The 26,825-nt window shown below is 38.9% G+C and overlaps 1 protein-coding gene across 1 annotated transcript; it reads right to left on the reverse strand.

Moving 5' to 3' along the window:
* Positions 1-957: 957 nt before the first annotated feature.
* Positions 958-26,741, reverse strand: LOC109562244 (hepatitis A virus cellular receptor 1-like). The gene is made up of 7 exons (XM_070792303.1): positions 26,639-26,741; positions 24,601-24,804; positions 23,007-23,225; positions 14,970-15,188; positions 11,022-11,117; positions 2,259-2,283; positions 958-1,060 (listed from the first exon to the last, which is right to left on the reverse strand). Exons 1-7 carry the CDS (start codon positions 26,739-26,741, stop codon positions 958-960), a joined length of 969 nt encoding a protein of 322 aa, XP_070648404.1.
* Positions 26,742-26,825: the final 84 nt, after the last annotated feature.

Below are 26,825 nucleotides of genomic sequence, written 5' to 3' on the forward strand. Positions count from 1 at the left end.
CTGAGGACAATTTAGCCTTTTGGTGGAAACTGGTTAACACTCTCAAACAACACTACTATATTTGCAAACTCACTTTTCTAAGGCAGAAAGCCTTTTTTGCTACTCTGCCCCTCTCCTTTTCCCTTATATTTATTTCTGCCCTGCCACATTCTTAAGATTCCATCAGAGCCTGCCAGTTGTCTACATAAACACCTAGAACTGTAGTACCAATGTAGCAGAAACAGCGTAAATCACATGGCAATGGAGTTTCTTCCCCTGGTGTCTCCGTGAACCACTCACTTCCTTATCTTCTTCTAACTGCTAAAATACCATTCTGGTCCCAGGGAGAGCACTTAATGCCTTCTATTTCCAGATCCCTGAGAAACAAGATCTACCTATAATGGCAAAATCACACTCACTTCTATTTTCCCAATGGGTAAATAAAAATCAGTACAATCCCACGATTTGAAACCCTTGAGGTCCTCAGGAATCTAACATTTGGAGTCACTTAAATAGAAAAAAGAATCATGAGATGCTTTCATGTTAAGTCCTTTAGTCCCAAGCTGGGTTTGCTGATTTTAAGCTGTATTCATTTCTTGACAGTTTGTTAACCAAGGTAGAAGTGTGTTATCTGTCTTCTCAATGAGAATTCTTGATGGGATAACAGGATTCATAGGGTCTAAAGAGAATGTACAGTTCTAAAGAGTACATTTCATGTTTTGGAGAGGGATCTCCAATGACCAGAAAGATTGAGCCACTTTTAGTATAAAAAATTAGGACTGTGTGACAGAGGTTGACTGTGCACAGATGAGCTAGACTCACTCTACCCAATATCCCTGACTCCTTGGAATGCCAAGGGAAACTGACCAAAAAACTGTCCTGCTGCTTGAAAGGACTCTGACATGGTGATATCTGGTCACTGTCTTCTACAGTGAAGGACATAAGACCTTAGAAGGCCACCAGATCTCAACCTGTGACTTAGAGAGCTTCATCCATAACGTAGATGTTGTCTTCTGCTCGGACAGGCTTCATGGCTGCATTTTTCAAAGCTCCAATGTGAGAATCTTTCAATGGAATCATACTGCAGAAAGAATAACACAAGTAAGAGAAAAGCACCACTTCTCAAGCATGAGCTGCACAGTTGTTTATGTTCAGGCAAGACTAGGTATTTGCATTTCCCAGATGCCAATTCCACAGCCTATGGAATGAAAGCTTTCAGAGTTGTGAATATGAAGTTGCAGGAAAGTCTTAATAATGAGGTGGAAAACCTCAGCAGTCATTAAAAAAAAAAAAAAAAACACCCTGAAATTGGTATCTGTCAAGAGACTCATATAACAGAATAAAAAAATGAAAAATCTAAGAAGACTAGTATCAGGCCTCAAATTAAAGTATTAAACTAGGATGCACATTCTCAAAGATGGTCAGGAACTGGTTTGGCTGGTGTTTTTCCAACTGCGGACTGAGACTAGTGAGGGTTAAATTAAATCTATTTAGTCGTCTATATCTTGTACTTAAGGTGAATATATATATCTAAGTATACAAAATATTAGAGCTACTGGATATAATAAAACAGTACTGTTCCACATAAATCTGCACTGGATCATGGAGTCAAAAATCTTACCATGTCTTACGTGGAAAATTAGAAAGTCATGGGTTACTTGATTTTGTAACATGTACACTCACATATCAAGTATATGAAAGGGTCATTTGTGGAGTTTTGATATTGCTGCATTTTTAGGATGTATATATAGTCACAATTTTAATTACCTAAGCCTTCCCAGAAATAATATGTAAGGCACTGAATTTTCATTAAACTCTGATCTTTAAATGAATTACTTATACATTTGTGGAAGCAGTTTAAGTGTTGGTAGCTCAAAATAAGTCAATGTGATATAGCTCCTCCAAAAATAAAATTATTAGGAAATTTTCCTTTTTGTTTTGTGTTGCTTGTCTATATTATATATTATTTTCTTCAATAAATATTTTCTTTTCTAATTATGAGATAAAAAGTGAACCTTAAAAAAAACCTTAACAGTGAAAGGACAAAAATGAACTAACAGGATGCTATTTTTCATACTTTTAGGTCCATAGGGAGTATTTCTTTTCTTCCATTCTTGGAAGCAGATAGTCAAAAACTCCTAAAAGTCTGGGTTTTGGACTCTAAAAGACCTAAGATGGAATCTTCTACCTGCTGTGTGATGTGACCTTGGATGCCACTTAACATCTCTAAACTTGTTTTCCAATTTGAAACCTGAGATTAATACAAGTGCCTGTCTCACAGGTTTATTGCTGTGAAGGGCATGCCTGCAATAAAAAGTCAGCATTTATGGGACACTTGCAATATGCTGGGGACTGTTCAAGGCATGTTCTGTGGACTGGATCATGTGATTAACTCATACATAAGGAAGGCTGTGTACAAACATCCAAAGAAGGAAAACTAGGAGTAATGGATGGCAGCCTAAGAGGGATGGATTTTATCAAAGAAAGACCTTGCTTAAAGCCTAAACTGGACCAGACGTAGCAGGCTATTTGGATTTGGAAGTAGGTAGTGGGTTCCCACCTTTACAGGTGTTTGGGAAAATGACTACAGGGATGTATACAAAGAGGATTTAACTTTTCATTGGCCAGAGGGATAGATTTGCACAACTGTAAATTCAAATGCCTATGAGGCCACACAGCTAATGTAATTAGCAGAGCAGAGCAGGCTGGGTGTGGAACAAAGGGCAAGGCTGCGCACTATGGAGGATTGGAGGCCGCTGCCTTTGTGCATCTTCAGCCTGGAGCTGTCCTCCTCCAGATCTTTGCAGAGCTGCCTTCTGCTCCCTTGGGGCTCACTCACATAGTCTCTTGTCTGTCTCTGTATTCCCCATGGTATTTCTCTGGAAGTTCTGTAAGTTCCCTGCTTATTCATTTATATGTTTCTGTCTATTCTTCTCATCTCTTCAGAGAATATAATAAGAATTCAATAAACAAAGCACTGAATGAAGTCAAATAACAAACCAACAACTCATTCAAATGGTGCATCAAACAAAATGCAACGTAGTCTCTTGTTTTAACAGGTACGGTGAGAAGTGCTTTTCTGTAGCAATTCTGGCACAATTTCAGGGAAATAGAGATGCTAAAATCATTACTGGAAGGTCGGACAGCTGTGGAGGTGCTCAATAAACTAGATTTTTCAGAATCCTAGAGTATAAAATGGAGAGCTCAAAAGAAAAAGAGGATAGGAACAAAGAAATTTCCCACATTTTTATCAGAGTAAGAATATCAAAAAGCATTGACAAAAAATCTTTCAATCTTACCATAGTAGCCTCATCTTGTTACCCAGGCAAAGAGATCCTAAATTGTGGGAAAATTAAGAGAAAATTAAGCTTGTAAGCCAAAGAGTTCATGAGATTTCTTTTTTTAATCAAACAAGCATATTATTTCTGTTATTACTTTAATATGAACAAAATCTATATGGACATCAGAGCCTTAAAAAGTTAACTTAACAGAAAGAATGTTTTAAAACAGAAGGAGAAACAAATCAATCTGGACCATTCTCTTATAACTCCAGGTTAACTTTTCTTGAATCTCTAGGAGTCAAATAAGCCCCTTGGTGTAAAGTATCTTGTGTTTATTATGATTAGTATATTCATCCATATGCCCTAGCTTACTTTAATATGATCATATTTCAGTGTAATAAAAATGGGTCATTGTTTTCTCTCACAGATGACAGGTTTTATACACACACACACACAACTGGTGGAAGGAGACCAGGAGGCACCGGAGGACTCTTGTGAAATCCTTTGCTCTCCTCCTGGCTCTGAAATCATGTACTCTCCCAAAGTCTCATGAGCTTCTTCTGTTAAGTGGGTGCTGTAAAACCCTCAACAATTTTACCTCCTATAAGGACAGAAGTTGGTTCTAGAGAGAATGAGAAAAAGAGGAGTGAAAAGATCTTATATATTATACTGGTTTATTGACTTCCAAATCCCAACTCTACTCAACCAGTGCTAACTCTCCATATTTAATTTCTTCTATGGAGAATTCAAATATAATGTTTCTCTTTATGGGAAAATAGTTTTAAGATTAAAAAAGAACAAGGAAATAATCAAGTAAGTTGTGTGAAATTGAAATCATGTGAGATGTAGGACTACAGGCAGCTTATCTCAAAAATACCCCTGTAGGCACAGTCCTGAGTGACTTACTTTTGCTAATCATGAATACCAAAAGCATGAGCAATAATACCACGACAATAACAGAGATTCCAATGTAGATTCCCTTGTTGGCGATCATCCATGGATCATGTGCCAGCATCACAGGTTAATGAAACATCAGCAGATAAAAAAAAAAAAATCTTGTTAGAATTATGGATAGAAAACATTTCTGAAAGTAATGTACCCAGACACATTTATCTTTATTAATATTTGGTTAGTTCTGGATCATGAGGGGTGAGACCAAATGATCTGAATTTATAACCATATGGGGAAATTCTAAGACAATTTAAAATTCAAAATGTATTTGGAAATGGTAGAAATGTTGTATATCTTTCTTGGTGTAGTATTTACAGATGTGTATACATTTGACAAAATTCAAACTATAATCTTCAAATGAGTCTGCTTTACTATATGTAAATTACACATATTTTTAAAAATTAATAAGGTATTTTCATATATAATCCTCTTATGATATTAGAAAAGAAAACAATTTTTGTTCATATATAAGTTAATATGGTGGTATTATATTTATGTGCTCAGTTATTGAATTTGGCCTTTTGTTAGAGAATTCTTTTTTTTTTAACCTAGAATTCAAGATTCTATATATTTCTTTATAAGTAGACTTGAAGTAGCTGCTCATATACATGGTGCTGCTTAGCAATTAAAATTCTGCACAACTGGAAAAAATACAGTTTTATTTCAGCCTCCTGGTGTGGCTTATAAGGAATCACCTCTTGTGGTAAACCCCAAAATACACCAGGCATCATGTTCGACCCTTTATATAACTTAATCCTAATCCTAAAGATGTCCTGCAGGGAAGGTATCTTAACAGAAGAAGAGTGGAAGACCAGAGAAAAAGATTAAGTCCGAAGTCTCTTCCTGCGTTAGAGTTTAAACTCTGGAGCCAGAATTTCAGCTTAACTTTTACTTAGTTGCTAAAGCTATTTAACCCCTTTGAACCTCTGTTTCTCTGTCATTAGCAGATTAAATAAGGTTCTTGGGAAAGGTACATTATGTAGTTCCTGATGAACAAAATGAGGAATACAGAGGAGGGTGACTTAGCCTCTGAGCTATCCTTGCTTAAAGGGGGGAATAGCCAGTGTCTTGGGAGGAAAAAGCTGTGTTATCACCTTACTTGTTGGCGGTAAAGTGGTTGGATGGAATATGGGATGACAGGAAGCAGGCTTTGCTTCATTTAAAAAAAATATGTTACATAAACTTTTCAGGTTCATTTTAGAATATGCGGCTCAGAGAGAAAAACAAAAATCAATCATAATTCCAACATCTAGAAAAGCCACTATCACCATTTTTCATTAAATATACTCCTCTAGAATTTTATTTCTCCAATATTTCTACTAACAGAAACAGTGACCATATTCAATATATACTACAGCATATACAGTATTTCATTTATTTTTGTATATATATATATATATATATTTGGCCATATCACACAGCATGTGGGATTTAAGTACCCCAACCAGGGATCAAACCTGTGACGTCTATATAAAAAGTGTGCAGTCTTAACCACTGGACCGTCAAAGAACCCTACACTATTTTAAAAGTTAGTTTTTTCACTTAACAATTGATACTATTTTCTCATGTCAGTAAATACACTGCGGTGACAACATTGTTAATGGGCATAAGAGGGCATGCTTAATTGACTAAGTAATTAATCTCATTATTGAATATTTAGGTTGTTTATAACATTCCATGATTATAAATAGCAGCAATGAACATCTTTTCTTATACATCTTCACATATTTGCTCAGTTCTCTCCTTAAGGTAGAGTTCAGGAAACTGATTTAGTACTGGGACAGAATATATGCTGTGTGGTTTTCAGGACACCTGGGAGACACTGCAACACCTTCAAGTCAAGACACCAAAAAGCCCATGATTTTGCTACAGCCTATTGTGAACTTGCTTCTATATTGCTTGTTGGTTGTTGTTGTGGTTTAGTTACTAAGTCGAGTCCAACTCTTTTGCAACCTCATGGAGTATACCCGCCAGGCTCTTCTGTCCAAGGGATTTCCCAGGCAAGAATACTGGAGTGGGTTGCCTTTTCCTTCTCCAGCACATCTTCCCACATCAAACCCATGTCTCCCACATTGGCAGATGGATTCTTTACCACTGAGCCACCAGGGAAGCCCAGATATAGCTTTTACTTTCTGCTACACGTACCTGTCTGGCAGGTAGAAAGAATCTCATAATTTAGTATATTTGTTTCTTTTTTAAATCCAGCATAATCTGACTATGTAACAATACAACAGTCACTTACATGGTGGCAGTTCTGCTATTTAACAGGCATAAACAAATTCTGTCCATATCCATCAGATCAGTCAGTGCCCATACCGTGAAAGTGATTAAAATCTTGTGGTGGTGTTCGCATTGTCACTAAGGTATGCAGCATAGGCCATTTGACCTCATACTAAATAACCCCATTTTCTTGAGCTGGACTTTTACAATGGCCAATGCTGCAATTACTCACCACTTATGATCAGGATTACTTCATACCTAAACTCTTTTTGTTTATTGCTTCTAAGAGTTATTTGCACACAATAAAAGGAAAGTTGTTTCACCCAAGGGAGCCAAAAGAAAACAACCTATTAATAAATTCTTCAAAGAATTCTTCAAAGATGAGGCTTTGATGAACTTCATGAGACTAGAACTCCTTAGATTTTTCTCTCAAGCTAACTGTGAAAATGTATGAGAACATCCTACAGAATCACAAAGTTGTTCAAGACCTTAGGACCTGAATAAGTCATCATACGGGGAGGATTATACATAGAAAGACTTAGCAGTGGCCTCAAAATTTCTCTCTAGAAGGACAATTAACTTGGAAAAAGATTTTAGGGGCATATATTTAAGCAGGCACACTTTCACTGGCATAAAATTTTGAGTTGGGATTGCTCCCATTCCACCACATCACTTCAGGGCATGTTATTTCTCTAACAAGGATCACAGTCTTCCTTGGTAGTAATGTTACTCACTATCCTTGAATTAATTCATTCTTTTTTCCCCAATTTTCTGGCCAGGAGAAAGTCTGTAGTGGGTGTGTTTATGTGTTTGTGTCGTGTGTGTGTGTGTAGAGTACACCATTTTTCAGGTGTTTCTAACAAACTAGTGCATCTATATAAAACTTTTTAAATTAATTAAAGCATCTCTGGGCTTCCCAGGTGGATCAGTGCTAAAGAACCTGCCTGCCAGTGCGGGAGACTCAAAAGATGCGGGTTTAATCTCTGGGTCAGAAAAATCCCCTCGAGGAGGAAATGGCAACCCACTCCGGTATTCTTGCCTGAATAATCCTATTGACAGAGGAGCCTGGAAAGTTATAGTCCATAGGGTTGCAAAGAGTCAGACATGACCCAGTGACTGAACACAAAGTATCCCTATTTAAGAGTCAGATTCATTTCTTCCTTTGTTTTATGGATTACAAAGAATCAATCTGTGGACTAGTCTAGCTTTACAAATAATAATCTCTAAATGTAACTTGCTTCCAGGGAGACATACAAGTGAACAGAGATAAAAAAATAAAAAGGAATATGCTTACAGTTTGAATGCTACAACAAACAGCACTTGGAAACTTTATCACAGTGTGATTCCCACCTGCTAAACAAGAAGGAAAATTAATTAGAATTATAAAGAAATATTAAGTTTTCACTGCAAACACCAATGTATTCACATTGTCATCTGGTATGAATGAGATAAGTTGAATAATCATATGGCCAGATACTGTAGGCATTGCAGGAATTATACCAAGTCAATGACTTTTATTAATTTAACCTGCAACCTGTGTGTCTTAACCATTTTATCATGCTGCTTCTGCTGATGCTAAGTCGCTTCAGTTGTGTCCAACTCTGTGTGACCCCATAGACGGCAGTCCATCAGGCTCCTCCGTCCATGGGATTTTCCAGGCAAGAGTATTGGAGTGGGGTGCCATTGCCTTCTCCACATTTTATCATGCGGAGATAATGAAACCTTTTTTTGTCTCTATGGAAAAAGGTGCAGGTTCACAGAAAGTTTACCTACAATTTCAAGGAGTCATAGTGGCCCATTCTCAGAGCTAGGTTAAAAATTACCATTTAAGGGAGGTGGTCAGATTTTTCACAACAGCTAAGAAACTGCCAATGAGTGCTCAGAAGCCATTGCGTACCAAAGAGCAGAACTACCCTGTGCAAAATGGATGTTACATTGGTTTTACATTTAAAATATGAGTGAAATGCACTAAGATATCCCAAACAGGTGGCATCCAGCTCCTCCATTATGCGCCAGTGTGCCCAGATATTGATCCAAAAGTGCTATAAAAAACATGTTATGTCAGCCCCCAAGACAAATATAGTGTATATAGTGTGTATATATTTATATATATACTATATGTATATGTATATAGTTATCCTATGTTGGCCTTGGGGCTGAGATAACATATATCATAAATATAACAATATCCTGTAATATAATGTGTTTTTATATTAAAGTTTTAAGTAGTATCCATATACATATTATGTCTTAAAGTTTTTAATATTCAGATTTTAATAGTGTTTTGAAATATCTCTTTTGTCACACAGAACATATACTGTTGACCCTCCTAAGCAACTATAGGTCAAATACAGAATTCTCTCTTTACTGAGTATCTGTTCTATATTAAGCACTCTACAGAATGGGTGGTTTTAAAACACTAAGGATTTGAGTCAGATAAAATTTGACTTCAGTGTTGACAATGTCCCTTACCAGCATGACCTTGATTAAGGTCCTTTACATGTACATTACATATGTATGCATGTAAATGTATAATTTTCTAACTTGGGTAACCTTGAACTGCAAGCTGTTGATAGTACCTGTTTCAGAAAGTAGTCATTTTAGATGATGCATGTAAGGTGCTTAATAGCATATTAGAAAAATAGGAGCAATGGAGTGGGGGGACACCATGCAATGGACTTTCAAATATCCTGTCCTTCATTCCTTACAAACTTGCAGTGAGGAATGAAACAACTTGCCCATGGGTGTGCAACTTGAATCTGCCATGGGCGGGCAGTTGAACTGGAAGCTGCTTGGCTCCAAAGCAGAACTAAAGGTCCTTCCCAGTCTGGCAATGGCAAGAAGTAAACCTGCCCTGAAAGAATTAAGTGAGATAACGTACAACAGTTTATTGGCACATTTGTCTGAAAAGGTAGGTGTCAGGCCATATGGTGACCAAAATTCCTTCCAGACTAACACTGCTTGCTTTGGGAGGCTTTAATTCACTGAAGTGTGACTCGGGCACTGTGAGGATTTGCCTGAAGGGCCTCAGAGATGCTGTCAAGACGGCAGCAGTCACAGAAGTCGTGGGGACACAGCTGCTGCAATGTCTGTTCCATGCTGCCAAGTCTACTTGACCAGGTTTTAGTGCCATATTTTAGAGAATGATTTCCCATTTCTTACTTTGTTCTTCCTCTTAGCCTAAAAGTGTTGGGTGCAATTGCTCCAACTGCTCTTACCTGTATTTTAATCTGCTTTCTTTTTGATTTTGAGTTCACACCAAGGATTCCACTTTCAAAACCAAATGTAACTATTAGCTAATCCCAATTTAAATTGGTCCCATTCTGAGTCCCTGGAGAAGGCAATGGCAACCCACTCTAGTACTCTTGCCTGGAAAATCCCATGGACGGAGGAGCCTAGAAGGCTGCACTCCATGGGGTCACTAGGAGTCGGACACGACTGAGCAACTTCACTTTCTCTTTTCACTTTCATGCACTGGAGAAGGAAATGGCAACCTACTCCAGTGTTCTTGCCTGTAGAATCCCAGGGACGGTGGAGCCTGGTGGGTTGCCGTCTATGGGGTCACATAGAGTTGGACATGACTGAAGCGACTTGGCGGCAGCAGCAGCATTCTGAATCCCACTGCATGTTCATTTTCAATTAAGAGTTTCCTTGAATGATTGGCAAAAGGTAGGCCATACTTGGTGTCTGCTACAAATTAGCAACTCTTGATGAGTCATATGCATGAGGAGTCTTGCAAAGCCTAACCTTGCTTGGATGCTTCACAGGTGCAAGGACACATAAGCCAATGCTGCATTACAAAGGGGTTCACATGTGGCACTCCCCAAATTTACCACTATGGGTAACAGAGTTAGCTGGGAAAGATGACAGGACTCAGCATTACCTTTCTCCATCACAGGAAAGACAGACAAATCTTACATCCCAAAGAATATAGACCTGCCCAAATTAGGGAGAATAGGGAATACTTAAGGGGTGGAATAGCAGAATCTCAGTGGGGCATGCCTCTGTGATGCTGGTGTCCATGTCCTCAACCCATCTCAAAGGGCCCACATGGAATGAAAGCTCGACAAGGCAGCAGAGGAGCCTCATGGCTCTGTGTAGTTTCTGGAGGAAACATAAACAGGTGACTAGTTTGGTCTGGACCAGCTTACTTTGGATTTAATACTTTTAAGGCTCTGTCCAGGGAAGTGAGCCAAGTAATAAGTTGAAAACAAAGCTGGTTCATTTAATTTAGAAAAATATGGATATGCCTGTGAATATTTTCAGGTCAGACAAGTTTCCTATGTACTCAGTTAAACATACTTCTAGACATTCTAAGTAATAATCATAATTGCCACTCTATCACTTACATTTTAACTGTGCCCTAAGATTTTTTTTTCAGTTAATCCTTGTAAGAGTAAGTAACATTCAATCCATTTTCCAAAAGGGTAAACACAGATTCAAAGATGGTAAGATATTTGTTCTAGTTGCATAGCTAATTGGAGTAATCAGTACTGGCACTCAATTCAGACTTGTCTTAATTCAGAATATGTGCTAATATCTATCAAAATTTAAAAGCTCCCAGCTGTTCTGAAAAGAAACTGAAGTTACCTGTTGTGGAAGAGCACCATGGTGAGTGCGTTACATTTGTTTTATGTGAGCAGGTAGACTGGGTTCCTGTAGTCTGCGTGGGAGAAGATGAAGAAGCTACAGGAATGACAGGAACAGGAAAATGAGATTCAATTTTATGGAGGAAAATTTCCACCACCAAGAAAAATAACAGAACTAAAATCAGGAATTACCCTTTTACACTTTCTTAGAGAAAAATTCAAGGATGGCCATGAGTGATTGCCCTGACATATAGATATTTCATTATCATGGAGAAATCTGTTCTAGATGATGATCTAGGGAACTTAACAAGAGACAGAATTACTTCATTTTCTATACACTTAAAATTCCCCTAAAGCCTACAATCGTGCATGTTAAGAAGGACACCCAGTTATCTTGGATTCATCCAGTGCTATTAAAAGTTTGTGGAGCAGGGCCTTGGAGCGGGCATTAAGCCAGTACCTTCACAAGAACCTCAGTCTGGATTTCCTGACCTTATTCAAGTTCCTAATTATCCATCTACACATCCTTCCAGGGAGATGCACATATTAACCAGCACAGAAAATAAACTAAGAATATCCAAGTTCTTGAGGTTACATTAAGGCAAAGTACTGTCCAAAGTCTGAGTCTTGGTAAAGAGTCACAAACCAATGTTCCTGGCACCCTGGTTCCTTCTGCAGTTGTGCTCTGGTCACCCCTTTCATAGGACTGGTATCCGGTGTTATTAACTCATCTTTCATTTCTCACCAAAAAACTTCACTGGGATTTCTCAGGGCTATGTTTCCTTTTTCCTTCCTTGAAATCTCTCCTTTATTTTCTATCAGACATCTCATCTGATCTGCAGAGTTGACCATCTGTCTCTTAATAAGATTGTTATATCCCTTCCTATGAGAGCAATGCAGCATTGCCAGGCAAGTTAGTGGTGCTGCTTGAACAAGAGTTCCCAAACCTGGACTTTCCTTATTGCCTCTCATTGGTCTTCTTTTCACTTGCTCACCATGGACTTCACATTTCAACACCTTTACTCTTGTTCTTAGCAGTCTTTGTTTTTTGTGCAATTTTTTATTTCTTTGTTTAGTCATTGCTTCTGGTAGTAGCATTTTGGTTTTCTCTTTTGTTTGTTTTGCTTCCCCCAGTGCTCAACTCTACAACAGGATGTGGCTCACTTTAGGAACTAAAACAGGGCAAGAGAAAGTCAGGTGATCAGAGTCTTTATTCAACTTAAATCTGCGAAAGACCTTTTTTTGCTTAACTTCTTTCTCTAGTTTGGGCCTTTGTGGGCATCTTTCTTTTCTCCACTGCTCCTATGACTTAATTTTTGTTCATTTATTTAAAAACTACATCTCTTTTTAATCAGAAGATAATGTAGAAAAATGGCTCTGATGAACCTATTTGTAGGCCAGCAATGGTTTTTCCAGTGGTCATGTACGGATGTGGGAGTTGGACTGTGAAGAAGGCTGAGCGCCGAAGAATTGATGCTTTTGAACTGTGGTGTTGGAGAAGACTCATGAGAGTCTTTTGGACTGCAAGGAGATCCAACCAGTCCATTCTGAAGGAGATCAGCCCTGGGATTTCTTTGGAAGGAATAGTGCTAAAGCTGAAACTCCAGCACTTTGGCCACCTCATGCGAAGAGTTGACTCATTGGAAAAGACTCTGATGCTGGGAGGGATTGGGGGCAGGAGGAGAAGGGGACGACAGAGGATGAGATGGCTGGATGGCATCACTGACTGGATGGACGTGAATCTCAGTGAACTCTGGGAGTTGGTGATGGACAGGGAGGTGTGGTGTGCTGCGATTCATGGGGTCGCAGAGTCAGACACGACTGAGTGACTGAACTGAACTGAACTGAATAGAAACACAGACATAGAGAAGAGATTTGTGGAGACATCAGGGGGAAGGAGCAGGTGGGCTCGTATGATTTTACATCCAACCAGTGCAGGAGTATTTTAGGTGACCAGCATGGACAGGGTCACAGAGCATAGAGAGGAAATGGATGTAAGGACAAATACCCCTGCAGTGGGTCTTCTTCCGTGTTCTCCTCCTTTCTACCCTGTAAAGCTCAACTGTAATCTCAGACTTTGAGGGAAATTATCAGGATACATGTAATATTCAGTGAGTTCTATTCACACAGAGGTCCTATGGACAAATACACCAAGACTTTCTTTCTGAACCTCTGCTTTGAACAAGGGCCATAACTTACACGTGTTCCCCAAACCAGGAGCACTAATCCATGCACCTCAGCAGACACCAACTATTAAGAAGTAAATCAATATTGAGAAAGTCAACAGATGCTCTAATGTGTTTGCTGCCTGGAAGAAAACTTTTTTTTTTTTTTAATAAACTTTCATGACTCTAAATCCACAGTTTTAACCTAAAGTCCTCTCTTCCAAACTCAGATCAAAGTCCAGTCCTTCAGATCCTTCCTAGTTGAATACACACATGGTTCAATGTGAGTGAATTGAAATCAATGTGTTCCATCAGACGTTTTTGGCTAAGAGGTTGTGATATTTCTGTTACTTCTCAGATTCCAGAGTCACTTCAAAGTGTCAAAGAGTTGGGGAGGCTTTGGGAATCTCCAAAGGTAAAAGCTATCTTTTTAATCCAAAAGATAGAAAATTTGATCATAAACGGGTCCTCTGAATGGCAAGCTATTTCCCCACCCATAAGTCAAATTATTCTCCATTTGTATTAAACCTAAACTTTCATCTAACAGAAATCTCAAGTATAAACTCTGGACCCTGAATTGAAAAAACAAACGTGTGCATTTTAAATCTCTTCAGTCTTTAAATCTGATGTTTACTTTATTACAGTATGAGTACATTTGCTGCTACATAAATATATTAAAGAGTGCTAGAAGCAAAACTGTGTAAGTCCTTGACACCCTGGAAAGACAGGGCAATTGTATAAAGGGGCTTCCAGTGAAGATGTCAGATCAGGCCAAATTCATTCAAATACATGCTCTATGATCAGGATAGAATGCAGAGAGGCTCCAAATTCAAATTAATGGGACAATCTAGACTCAACCATTTTCTATTCATGTGATTCCCAATGATGAACTTAGACACTGTGTCTCAGTCTTCACAAATATAAAGTAGGCCTGAGTCACACCTACAGTGCATAGGGTTATCATAAGAATTCAGTGGATTAATACTTCAGAAGTGGTTAGGCTGGTTCCTGACTCAGGAAACATAATAAATATTATCTTCACTGAAATTTTCTCCTCAGGTGTTGGATTAGGCCTCAGAATGGATTAAGTGATCTCTATTCACAGCTCATTGTAAGGACAGATTCTCATTTACCTGACCTTGTTTTGCTGTTTGTACTTTTCCCTCATAACAACGTGTCAACTCAGCCAAGTCTGCCTTTCCTTAGATGTCCAAGATCAGTGGTCTGACTTGTTTTGTATTAATGAATTCCTTTGAGAATGAGATAAAGAGTCACAAGTCCCCTTCATTCTGATATGCTTGTACTTCCAAAAGGTGAATGTAACAAGGTATACTGAAAGTGAGAGTCGCTAAATCATACTGACTCTTTGTGACCCTATGGACTATACACTTCATGGAATTCTCCAGGCCAGAATAGTGGGGTGGGTAGCCTGTCCATTCTCCAGGGCATCTTCCCAAACCAGAGATCGAACCCAGGTCTCCTGCAATGCAGGCGGATTCTTCACAGCTGACCCATAAGGCAAACCCAAGAAAACTGGAGTGGCAAGCCTAGCCCTTCTCCATCAGATCTTCCCAACCAAGGAATTGAACCAGGGTCTCCTGCATTGCAGGCAGATTCTTTACCAACTGAGCTATCAGGGATAGGAGTTCACAAACTCTAAAGTCAGATATGGAAGCCTGTGAAGAATCCTTACCCTAAACTATACCTCAGCCTTAACACTGTGCCCAGGATGGTCTATATCCAATCCTTTAAGGGCTTCTGGGCTCAGAAGCACAACTGTTTACCTGGCTTGACGTCGTCTGTGGGTGTTGGCTTTGGAAGAGCAGAGGTAGAGGCCCCCGTTGTCATATGAGTATCCGTGACTACTGTGGTAGTGCTGTTCCCTTCTGGAATGGTGGTGTTCATTGTTGGAGGAGTGGTGTAGGTTGTCCTTGGAATATTGGTAGTACTGGTGCTTGTGCTTTCAGAAGTGATATAGGGGCTCACTGTTGTCATAGGTGGAGCTAGAAATCAACATGAAAGCAAGGGTTCATCATACTGCAGGAAAGAAGAGCCTGTGAATCAATACAACCAAGGAAACTGTCCTCAGGCAGAAATGAACACTTATCTCCCATGAACCCAGACTTCACATCATTGGTCAACTAGAATCTCTGACTGAGCAGTGAGTGAAGACATGGTCACAACAAGAAAACAGCTGCATTGAAAGGACAAAATTTGGGGAGGTATGGACATAAAAACAATGATACCTGGGATTTGTGCTGAACAATTTGTAAAAACTAGTCATGTATATTATGCTTATGTATCTAAATAAACATCTGTGAGTAAGGGGAAGATGTCTAGATCCTGAAGCTGCATTTGTCTTTTCAGTGGTAGGACCTAAATAGTAGCTCCTAAGAAACAGACTATTTACCAAAGAAATGCCATTCAGTCAGTCAGTGTTATGAGTACCCTTCCAAAAGACCTGCATCCTAAATGCAGATTAAGTCACACCAAGAGCATATGCTAGATAACACATGCATTATGCACTTGGTTAGAAAGTGGACTAGATGTTTTAAGGTTCCTTTCTACATGAGAGATAATAACCACAGGTAATAACTTTGGCGCTTTCCAGAATCAGAAATCCTGTGGGATTCCAAACTACTTATTGAAGTCCTCAGAGATACCCAGAGGAAGAACTGAAATTAGAAGTGAGTCAAAACACAGTGCCTGGCACAAGAGCCAAAGTTATAGGGTAGACTCAAGAATGGGGACTTTTTTCCTCAAGGGACATCTATTTTGCCCACAAGCGGTATTCTCAGTTTTCAACTCTACAAAATGTAAATTAGAACATCAAGTCTCTTTAATACGAGACAACTGCTGTGAACACTCATTTGAGGAATTCAAGCAGCTTAATTTGGAAACTAGCCAATTTTGCCCTCAAGAACAAAAATTTTTTTCAACAAGTATTTATGTACAAGGTATTAGTAAACATTTTAGTATTTGGGAGTCCTGTGATCTCAGTGATAACTGCTCTGATCTGTCAGTGTGAAAATATCCATTAATAGTATATACATGAATAGCTGAGTCTGTGTTTCAATAAAACTTTATCAATCTTTTGGTGAGCCTGTTTTACAATCTGATCTGGTCCTAGAGCTACAATTTGCCTCAGTTCAGTTCAGTCGCTCAGTCGTGTCTGACACTTTGTGACCCCATGAATCGAAGCATGCCAGGCCTCCCTGTCCATCACCAATTCCCAGAGTTCACCCAGACTCACATCCATCGAGTCAGTGATGCCCTCCAGCCATCTCATCCTCTGTCGTGCCTACCCAAGTCTAAAAGTTTAGTCAGAGGTTTTGATGAAAAGCACACCCAAATCCCCTCCATTCTTTTTGAAATAAAATCTAGACAAAAAGAGGAAGCAAGCAAAAAAAAATCCGACCAAAGGACTATAACAAGGAAGAAGTCTACTTGGCTTTTTTAACTAACTGTCTTCCTTGGTGGTAAATATTTCCTGAGGAAGAAGCTAGGAAGCTAAGGGTAGAAGAAGATGCTGAGGAAGAGCCTTAACAGAAGGTTGAAAAGTAAGTTCATCCTGTCAAAAGTGCAAGAAAACTTAAGCAAAGAATTGGATTGGAGGCAGAAAGTCACTTTGGCTCAGTTATAGACTGGTTTCCCTCTGGACAGGGGCAGTGAATTTGTAAATATTCATGTATTAAAGATTTCTGAGCACTACAAAATTTCCCTAATTTCCTTCTATGTCATTTAAAAATATATTCAGCTAGACCAATCATATAATATCACAACTCCAAAATGATCTCTTCACAAACCAATCATATAATATCACAACTCCAAAATGATCTCTTCACAAGCTGTCTCTTTTCCACGTCTCTATGGTCAGCCTCTTTGGCTTCCATTAATTGACTCCTAGAGGCAGTTTCCCTAGAGTCAGTGTCTTCTGCATCTGAATTGACCTTATTTTACTTGCCTTCATCAAGGACACAGAGTACAAAGTTGGAAGACTGCAATATCAAATTCATTGAAAGCAAAAAAGAGACATAACTTATGACGTCCTGGGTACAGTGTTCTATTTTCAATGGAAGACTTTTGCGGGAGAACATTCATTAGGAAAGAGTACCAGAAACCAGGAAATCCTGAAGAACCTTGTCCTTTCATCAAGAGGTAAGAAAAAGTAGGATGTCTACATCAAGATAGAAAAATGTAAACTTCCCTGATTTTTTTATTTCACAGTATTCTTAAAAAGTACCAGTGAACATTTATTGATATGCAAGTGTTTTCATATTGCAATAAGCACATTTTAATTTTTAAAGAAGTAATTTAGTGATATGGTGTGAAATGTGCTTCAAAAAATCCAAGACAAGGCAGATGGAAGAGGTGAAACTATATAGTATAAAGGCCCATACAGTGTATTTGCAACAAGACTGAACTGGCCCCTGTTAAAGCCAAAGTATACAAATACTTGACCAGACATTATATTGCCTATTTTATACATGTGAAATTCTCTGTAAGTCCTAAAATGTTAGGAAAGGATATTTAAAATTTCTATTAAGAAATAATCTCAGAGAAAAGGACAGTTCTTCAAGTGGAATAAATTCAGCTCCATAAAAATGTTTACTATATCTCAGTGTGGAACAGTGAATGTTTTTTCATGAACCAGCTAGCACTACTGAAGGACTGCTTTAGGAGATAGCAGTCTTTTCTGGCTGGGAAGTTCCTCTAGCTTAAGGTCTTGAATCAAGTTTAGTGTTAACACCTCATTCTACACAAATACAGTTATTTGTGTAGATAAAGTTATTTTATCCCAAGAGTGATTAGAAAACAAGATTATAGGAACCTCTTCTTTCCTTACTAATGAATGAAGAAGTTATATCAAACAAAAAACCATGGAAGCTCCCAGCAAGTGATCAAAGTAAGTAGAAATACAAGCTCACGTGTCTTAATACACAACTCTAGGATGTCATTGAACTACCCTTTCTTCTCAAAACGGCAGCAATGCAAGCCACTGTCAAGAGGAACTGCACTCTCTGTGCTCAAAGAAACATTAATTTCACAAATATTTCCTTTTAGCTCATAATGTTTGGAACAAGAAAAGTTTGGGGCATAATGAGGGACAAGAAAGGAAGATTCATGTGTAATTTGCATAGGAAAATTTCCACTGCCAACAAAAATAACAAAACAAAAATCAGGAATTACTCTTTGACACTTTCTTAGAGAAAAATTCAAGGATGGCCATGATGCATTACCCTGCCATATAGATCTTTTATTATTATTAATAAATCTGCTCTAAATGATGATGTGGAGAGCTTAACAATAGACAGAATTATTTCACTTTTTATACTCTGAGAAGTCCCCTAAAGCCTACAATCATGCATGTTAAGAAGGACACCCAGTTAAACTTGGGTTCATACCAGTGCTATTTCATGTTTGTGGAGCAGGGCCTTGGAGCTGGCACTAATACACTCCCTTCACAAGAACCCCAATCTGGATTTCCTGACCTTATTCAAGTTCCTAATTATCCATCTACACATCTTTCCAGAGAGATGCACATATTAACCAGCACAGAAAATAAACTGAGAATATCCAAGTTCTTGAGGTTACATTAAGGCAAAGTACTGTCCAAAGTCTGAGTCTTGGTAAAGAGTCACAAACCAATGTTCCTGGCACCCTGGTTCCTTCTGCAGTTGTGCTCCGGTCACTCCGTTCATAGCACTGATATCCTGTGTTATTTAACTCATCTTTCATTTCTCACCAAAAAACTTCACTGGGATTTCTCAGGGCTATGTTTCCTTTTTCCTTCCTTGAAATCTCTCCTTTATTTTCTATCAGACATCTCATCTGATCTGCAAAGTTGACCATTTGTCTCTTAATAAGATTCTTATATCCCTTCCTCTGAGAGCACCGCAGAATTTCCAGGAAAGTTAGTGGTGCTGCCTGAACAAGAGTTCCCAAACCTGGATGCTGAGGTCCAGCCCCGGCTGATCCAGGGTATTCAAAGGAGAGACGGCGTTGGCGATTTATTTAAATATTAATTAGAGATATAAAGAGTAATAGCATGAGGATAGCTCAGTAGGAAAATTCAGTGGAGAAAAGAGGCTGAGTAGCTTGGTTTACGCGGAAAATCAATATAACCTGTGACACCAGGTTAGCTCTGACCACGGAGGTCGCAGGTGCCCTCTCGAATAGCGGAAGGTGCCCCACCTTAGACACCTTCTCAAGTGGGTCTTAGAAGCCCAGGCAAATAAATAGTCGCAGAGGACCTCCACGCTCCAGATGGAGACTCAGCCGGAATGTGAAAAGAAAGAATGACATGGGGAGACCAAGCTTTGGTGAGCAAGGCCCATAGCTTTATTTTCAACAGGGGCTTTTATACCCTAAGTTACACATAGAGGATAATAGGGGATGTGAAATCATGCAAAGTCAGCAGTCTTTAATCCTTATCAAAAACCAGGGTTTCTTTCCTGCAAATTTACCGTATACAAATGGTTTAGGTGATTTACATCATCTTCTAGCCAGAAGGCCTATTAACATTTTATGACTCTTGACAAAGATTTGTCAACCGTAAGACTTATTTTCTCTAAGAGTAATTATTTTAAGGTTTGGTGCCATCCTCTGAAGGTGTTAAAGTTGCATTCCTATAGGGCAGAGGTGCAGTGGGTTCACAACAAAGGAAAGAATTTATTACCTTAAGGGTCTAAAGTTGCTAACACCAAGGCCACTACTTATTTTTTCTACATACCAACTATATTAATTAATACACATTCAAGGATACAATACAGGGGATGTGGAAACTTGGCAGCAAGCATTGGCTCATCAACGAAATCTTTTACTAGTTTTATTCTGACAGTTTCTAACTCTCTGAGAGGCTCTAAGCTATTTGAATATCTTAAGCTTCTGGTGCCTCTCAAGGCTGGGAGACTGTAAACAATCGTATGCATAGCTGTAGGAGTCTGGGTAAACTTGTCAGGCGAGTTAGAGAGCTATCTGAGGGATTTGTATTTAAACACTCCCAATGCCTAGGAACTTTATTAATTGGAGCTGTAAGTTAACTTTTTGTCAGAGAGAGTGAGATGGTGGTGGGGGACAGCCCCCAGTAAAGTCAGAGGTGAGAGCAGAAAGCAGTTAAGTAGGCAGACTCTGGTTTTTTGGGGGTAGATGCTCGAGAATATCCAGGGGCACTCCTGAGGCTCGATCCCGCCTTTTCGTATGCCAAGCCTCCTTCCTCATGACCTTTGCCATGAGTGGACTGCCTCTTGCCGGCTCCCAGCACCTAGACTTTCCTTATGGCTTCTAATTGGTCTTCTATTCACTAGTTCACTGTGGACTTCATATTTCAAAATCACCTTTAACTCTTGTTCTTAGGAGTCTTTGTTTTTTGTGGAATTTTTCATTGCTTTGTTTAGTCACTGCTTCTGGTAGTAGCATTTTGGTTTTCTCTTTTGTTTGTTTTGATTCCCCCAATGCTCAAATCTACAACAGGATGTGGCTCACTTTAGGAACTAAAACAGGGCAAGAAGAAAGTCAGGTGATCAGAGTATTCAACTTAAATCTGCGAAAGACCTTTTTTGCTTAACTTCTTTCTCTAGTTTGGGTCTTTGTGGGCATCTTTCTTTTCTCCACTGCTCCTATGACTTAATTTTTGTTTATTTATTTAAAAAAATACATTTCTTTTTAATCAGAAGATAATGTAGAAAAATGGCTCTGATGAACCTATTTGTAGGCCAGCAATAGAGACACAGACATAGAGAAGAGATTTGTGGACACAGTGGGGGGAAGAAGCAGGTGGGCTCGTGTGATTTTACATCCAATCAGTGCAGGAGTATTTTAGGTGACCAGCATGGACAGGGTCGCAGAGCATAGAGAGGAAATGGATGTAAGGACAAATACCCCTGCAGTGGGTCTTCTTCCGTGTTCTCCTCCTTTCTACCCTGTAAAGTTCAACTGTAATCTCAGACTTTGAGGGAAATTATCAGGATACATGTAATACTCAGTGAGTTCTATTCACACAGAGGTCCTATGGACAAATACACCAAGACTTTCTTTCTGAACCTCTGCTTTAAACAAGGGCCATAACTTACACGTGTTCCCCAAACCAGGAGCACTAATCCATGCACCTCAGCAGACACAAACTATTAAGAAGTAAATCAATATTGAGAAAGTCAACAGATGCTCTAATGTGTTTGCTGCCTGGAAGAAAACTTTTTTTTTTTTTTTTAATAAACTTCCATGACTCTAAATTCACAGTTTTAACCTAAAGTCCTCTCTTCCAAACTCAGATCAAAGTCCAGTCCTTCAGATCCTTCCTAGTTGAATACACACACGGTTCAATGTGAGTGAATTGAAATCAATGTGTTCCATCAGACGTTTTTGGCTAAGAGGTTGTGATATTTCTGTTACTTCTCAGATTCCAGAGTCACTTCAAAGTGTCAAAGAGCTAGGGAGGCTTTGGGAATCTCTAAAGGTAAAATCTATCTTTTTAATCCAAAAGATAGAAAATTTGATCATAAACGGGTCCTCTGAATGGCAAGCTATTTCCCCACCCGTAAGTCAAATTATTCTCCATTTGTATTAAACCTAAACTTTCATCTAACAGAAATCTCAAGTATAAACTCTGGACCCTGAATTGAAAAAACAAACGTGTGCATTTTAAATCTCTTCAGTCCTTAAATCTGATGTTTACTTTATTACAGTATGAGTACAGTTCCTGCTACATAAATATATTAAAGAGTGCTAGAAGCAAAACTGTGTAAGTCCTTGACACCCTGAAAAGACAGGGCAATTGTATAAAGGGGCTTCCAGTGAAGATGTCAGATCAGGCCAAACTCATCCAAATACATGCTCTATGATCAGGACAGAATGCAGAGAGGCTCCAAATTCAAATTAATGGGACAATCTAGACTCAACCATTTTCTATTCATGTGATTCCCAATGATGAACTTAGACACTGTGTCTCAGTCTTCACAAATATAAAGTAGGCCTGAGTCACACCTACAGTGCATAGGGTTATCATAAGAATTCAGTGGATTAATACTTCAGAAGTGGTTAGGCTGGTTCCTGACTCAGGAAACAGAATAAATATTATCTTCACTGAAACTTTCTCCTCAAGTGTTGAATTGGGCCTCAGAATGGATTAAGTGATCTCTATTCACAGCTCATTGTAAGGACAGATTCTCATTTACCTGACCTTGTTTTGGCATTTCTACTTTTCCTTCATAACAACATGTCAACTCAGCCAAGTCTGCCTTTCCTTAGATGTCCAAGATCAGTGGTCTGACTTGTTTTGTATTAATGAATTCCTTTGAGAATGAGATAGTCACAAGTCCCCTTCATTCTGATATGCTTGTACTTCCAAAAGATGAACGTAACAAGGTATACTGAAAGTGAGAGTTGCTGAGTCGTGTCTGACTCTTAGTGACCCTATGGACTATACAGTTCATGGAATTCTCCAGGCCAGAATACTGGGGTGGGTAGCCTTTCCCTTCTCCAGGGCATCTTCCCAAGCCAGAGATCGAACCCAGGTCTCCTGCAATGCAGGCGGATTCTTCACAGCTGACCCATAAGGGAAGCCCAAGAAAACTGGAGTGGCAAGCCTAGCCCTTCTCCATCAGATCTTCCCAACCAAGGAATCGAACCAGGGTCTCCTGCATTGCAGGCAGATTCTTTACCAACTGAGCTATCAGGGATAGGAGTTCACAAACTCTAAAGTCAGATATGGAAGCCTGTTAAGAATCCTTACTCTAGACTATACCTCAGCCTTAACATTGTGCCCAGGATGGTCTATATCCAATCCTTTAAGGGCTTCTGGGCTCAGAAGCACAACTGTTTACCTGGCTTGACGTCGTCTGTGGGTGTTGGCTTTGGAAGAGCAGAGGTAGAGGCCCCCGTTGTCATATGAGTATCCATGACTACTGTGGTAGTGCTGTTCCCTTCTGGAATGGTGGTGTTCATTGTTGGAGGAGTGGTGTAGGTTGTCCTTGGAATATTGGTAGTACTGGTGCTTGTGCTTTCAGAAGTGATATAGGGGCTCACTGTTGTCATAGGTGGAGCTAGAAATCAACATGAAAGCAAGGGTTCATCATACTGCAGGAAAGAAGAGCCTGTGAATCAATACAACCAAGGAAACTGTCCTCAGGCAGAAATGAACACTTATCTCCCATGAACCCAGACTTCACATCATTGGTCAACTAGAATCTCTGACTGAGGAGTGAGTGAAGACATGGTCACAACAAGAAAACAGCTGCATTGAAAGGACAAAATTTGGGGAGGTATGGACATACAATTTATAAAAACTAGTCATGTATATTATACTTATGTATCTAAATAAACATCTGTGAGTAAGGGGAAGGTGTCTAGATCCTGAAGCTGCATTTGTCTTTTCAGTGGTATATGACTAGGACCTAGATAGTAGCTCCTAAGAAACAGACTGAGCGCTGAAGAATTGATGCTTTTGAACTGTGGTGCTGGAGAAGACTCTTGAGAATCCCTTGGACTGCAAGGATATCCAACCAGTCCATTCTGAAGGAGATCAATCCTGGGTGTTCTTTGGAAGGAATGATGCTAACACTGAAAGTCCAGTACTTTGGCCACCTCATGTGAAGAGCTGACTCATTGGAAAAGACTCTGAGCTGGAAGGGATTGGAGGCAGGAGGGAAAGGGGACGACAGAGGATGAGATGGCTGGATGGCATCACCAACTCGATGGACATGAGTCTGAGTGAACTCCTGGAGTTGGTGATGGACAGGGAGGCCTGGCGTGCTGCGATTCATGGGGTCGCAAAGAGTCGGACACGACTGAGTGACTGAACTGAACTGAACTGAAAGCCAAATCATACAAATACTTGACCAGACGTTATATTACCTATTTTATACGTGTGAAATTCTCAATAACTCCTAAAATGTTAGGAAAGGACATTTAAAAAATCTTCTAAGAAATAATCTCAGAGGAAAGGGAAGTTTTTTAATTGGAATAAATTCAGCTCCATAAAAATGTTCACTATATCTCAGTGTGGAACAGTGAATGCTTTTTCATTAATCAATTAGCACTCCTAAAGCATGCCTTAGAAGTCATATTTTGCTGACTGGGAAGTTCCTCTAGCCTATGGTCTTAAATCAAGGTTAATGTTAACACTTCATTCTACACAAATACAAGTTATCCTATGAAGAGTTATTAGAAAACAAGATTATAGGAGCCTCTTCTTTCCCTAATCAAGGAAAAAAAGGTTAATATCAAATAGAAACCTCTTTATCTAGGGAAACTCACAGCAAGTGATCAAAGTAAGTAGGAAGACAAGCTCACCTGGCTTTATAGTCAACTTTATGATGCTTTGTTTATCATTGAAAAGCCATTTCTGAATACGGCAACAATACAAGCCACTGTCAGAAGGGACTGCATTCTCTATGGTCAAAGAAACATCCCTTTTACCAATATCTCCCTTGAGCTTATAACGTTCATTCTTCTGTTCAGTGATTTTGTATCCATCAGTACTGATAATGGTATTTCTGCAGTCTATCCAAGAACATTTCCCTTGGCCCCAGCACATGGATGTGACTTTTCCTTCATAGAAGCAGGGTAGCGTGACTGACTGGCCTACCACTCCAATCACTTCTCGGTAAGATGTTACACCATCTGTAAATAAAGAGAAACCAAAGCATGAGGTCTCAATATTTTAACTTTACTTTCATTTTTTTCTTTATATAGCTTATTTGGTTTGAAATCATCTGACTAACATCTTGAGTTTTTAAAACTTAGTATGAGCATTTTTTTACATTCACATATTCTTTAGCAGCATTATCATTTACTAGATATATTTCTAGATGAAACATCATATAAATGTTTTCCTGTATTCAGAATTACTTCCTAATAGGATAGATTTCTGAGAGAAAGTTTCATTATAAAGGGCAGAAATATGTTCAATCTCTTGGTAATAAGACCAAATTTCTCTCCAAAAGGTTTGAAATAAATGGTATTACAGTAATACATGAATATGTGTGTATTTCTTTCTATTTTTGACATGTATCTGCTTATTAAATAGGTAATACATACATGTAGCTTTTCTTCTCCCCTGATTGTCACTGTTTCAGTTGAAATCTCTTTTAAAAACTCTTTTGCATTTTTAGTTTTGATTTTAAGTCTTTACTTCAAGTTTTTAAATAGCTCTTTCAAATTAAATCACCTCATAACCCTGCTCTTAATTAAATTTTTAAAAAAAAGCAGAGTTAAAGTTTTACTTAAAGCATCATTGGTTAGAAGGCCAAAGCCTTGTAAGCTGTTTAGAAATCAGTTCTTAGGAAAATGAGTTTATAATACATTCAGGAGAAACTGAGGCTTTATCATGGGCTTAAGGATCAACCAGATAAATTCAAGCTAGGATCCCTTCTTGAGCAATGTACAATGGAGCACAGTTCACTTACCTAGGTGAAACCAAAAAATTGGAGAATATTCAGTCAAATACTAAATGTTGCCTCTTAAAAAACAAACAAACAAAAACACCTCTCTCCTGAGTCAGCAACTTAAAAATCCCTACATTGTCAAATGCAGTCCGAGTGGTCTGTAAAAGAATCTGAGACTCAGTGACTAATCATGGGGCTGGGCTGTAAGTCTGGGAAATGCTCTGGGAATAAAACACTCATTGATACATAAAATAAGAGTCTAGTTTTTTCATTGGAATTCTGGTAATATTTAGTTTTGCTTAGTATCATTTTTGGATTACAAAGGTAATACAGTATCACTATAAAAATTTGTTCTAGAAGTATAATTTTAAAACATACTTTCTTCAGATTCCCAATTCTAGAGATTGTTTTAAAATTTAGGATATGTGTATTCCTAAATTTCCCCCTGTCTCATAGAATATTTTTAATTAAAATATTTTATTTATTAAAAAAAAAATTTTGGCCACACGACATGGTCTGTGGGACCTTAGTTACCCATTCAGGGATGGAACCCTGAATTGCAAACACAAAGTCTTAACAACTGGAAAAGCAGGGAAATTAAAATATTTTATTTTTAACAGAAATAGTTGCCCACAGTTGAAGGAATCAAAAAGCACAGAATGGTACAGTAAAGGACTCTTTCCTTCCCCACTCACCCCCATTTCTTCTTCTCATCCCCTTCTACACGCTGATAACAGCTGTTACTGTTTCCTACCTACACATGAGCAGTTCATGCATATACAACCATCTACCTACCCACCCCTCCATTTATTTTGTTGTTGTTGTTTAAATACAAGCAATGCATAAACCACACTGTACAGCATCATGCCTTGTAACCCACTCACAGATTTTGTAATTCTTAGCATTTAAGCACTTTCTTTGGCTTTAGCCTTCAGCCTGGTTCTTTGCTCATTTGTTGACCCCATTACCTTCTGACAAAGCCCTAGCACACCTACTCTGCCTCATCACTCACACAGCCCCTACACTCCCCATCCTCAGGCTTCCAAAGCACAGCCCACCTGTTCACTTACCTGCCAGAAGGAGTAGGAAGCCCAGGATGGCTACCCAAGGATGCATGGCGCTGTTGTCCTGAAGGAAAGAGAAAGCAAAGTGGTTAGTGTGTCTTCCAACCATATCGTATCAGAATCAAAACAGTTAGGTGATGTTTTGGGGGCTCCAAGAAAGGATTGCTGCTGCTGCTGCTAAGTCACTTCAGCT

The sequence above is a fragment of the Bos indicus genome, chromosome 7 (assembly GCF_029378745.1).
Source record: "Bos indicus isolate NIAB-ARS_2022 breed Sahiwal x Tharparkar chromosome 7, NIAB-ARS_B.indTharparkar_mat_pri_1.0, whole genome shotgun sequence".
NCBI lineage: Eukaryota > Metazoa > Chordata > Mammalia > Artiodactyla > Bovidae > Bos > Bos indicus.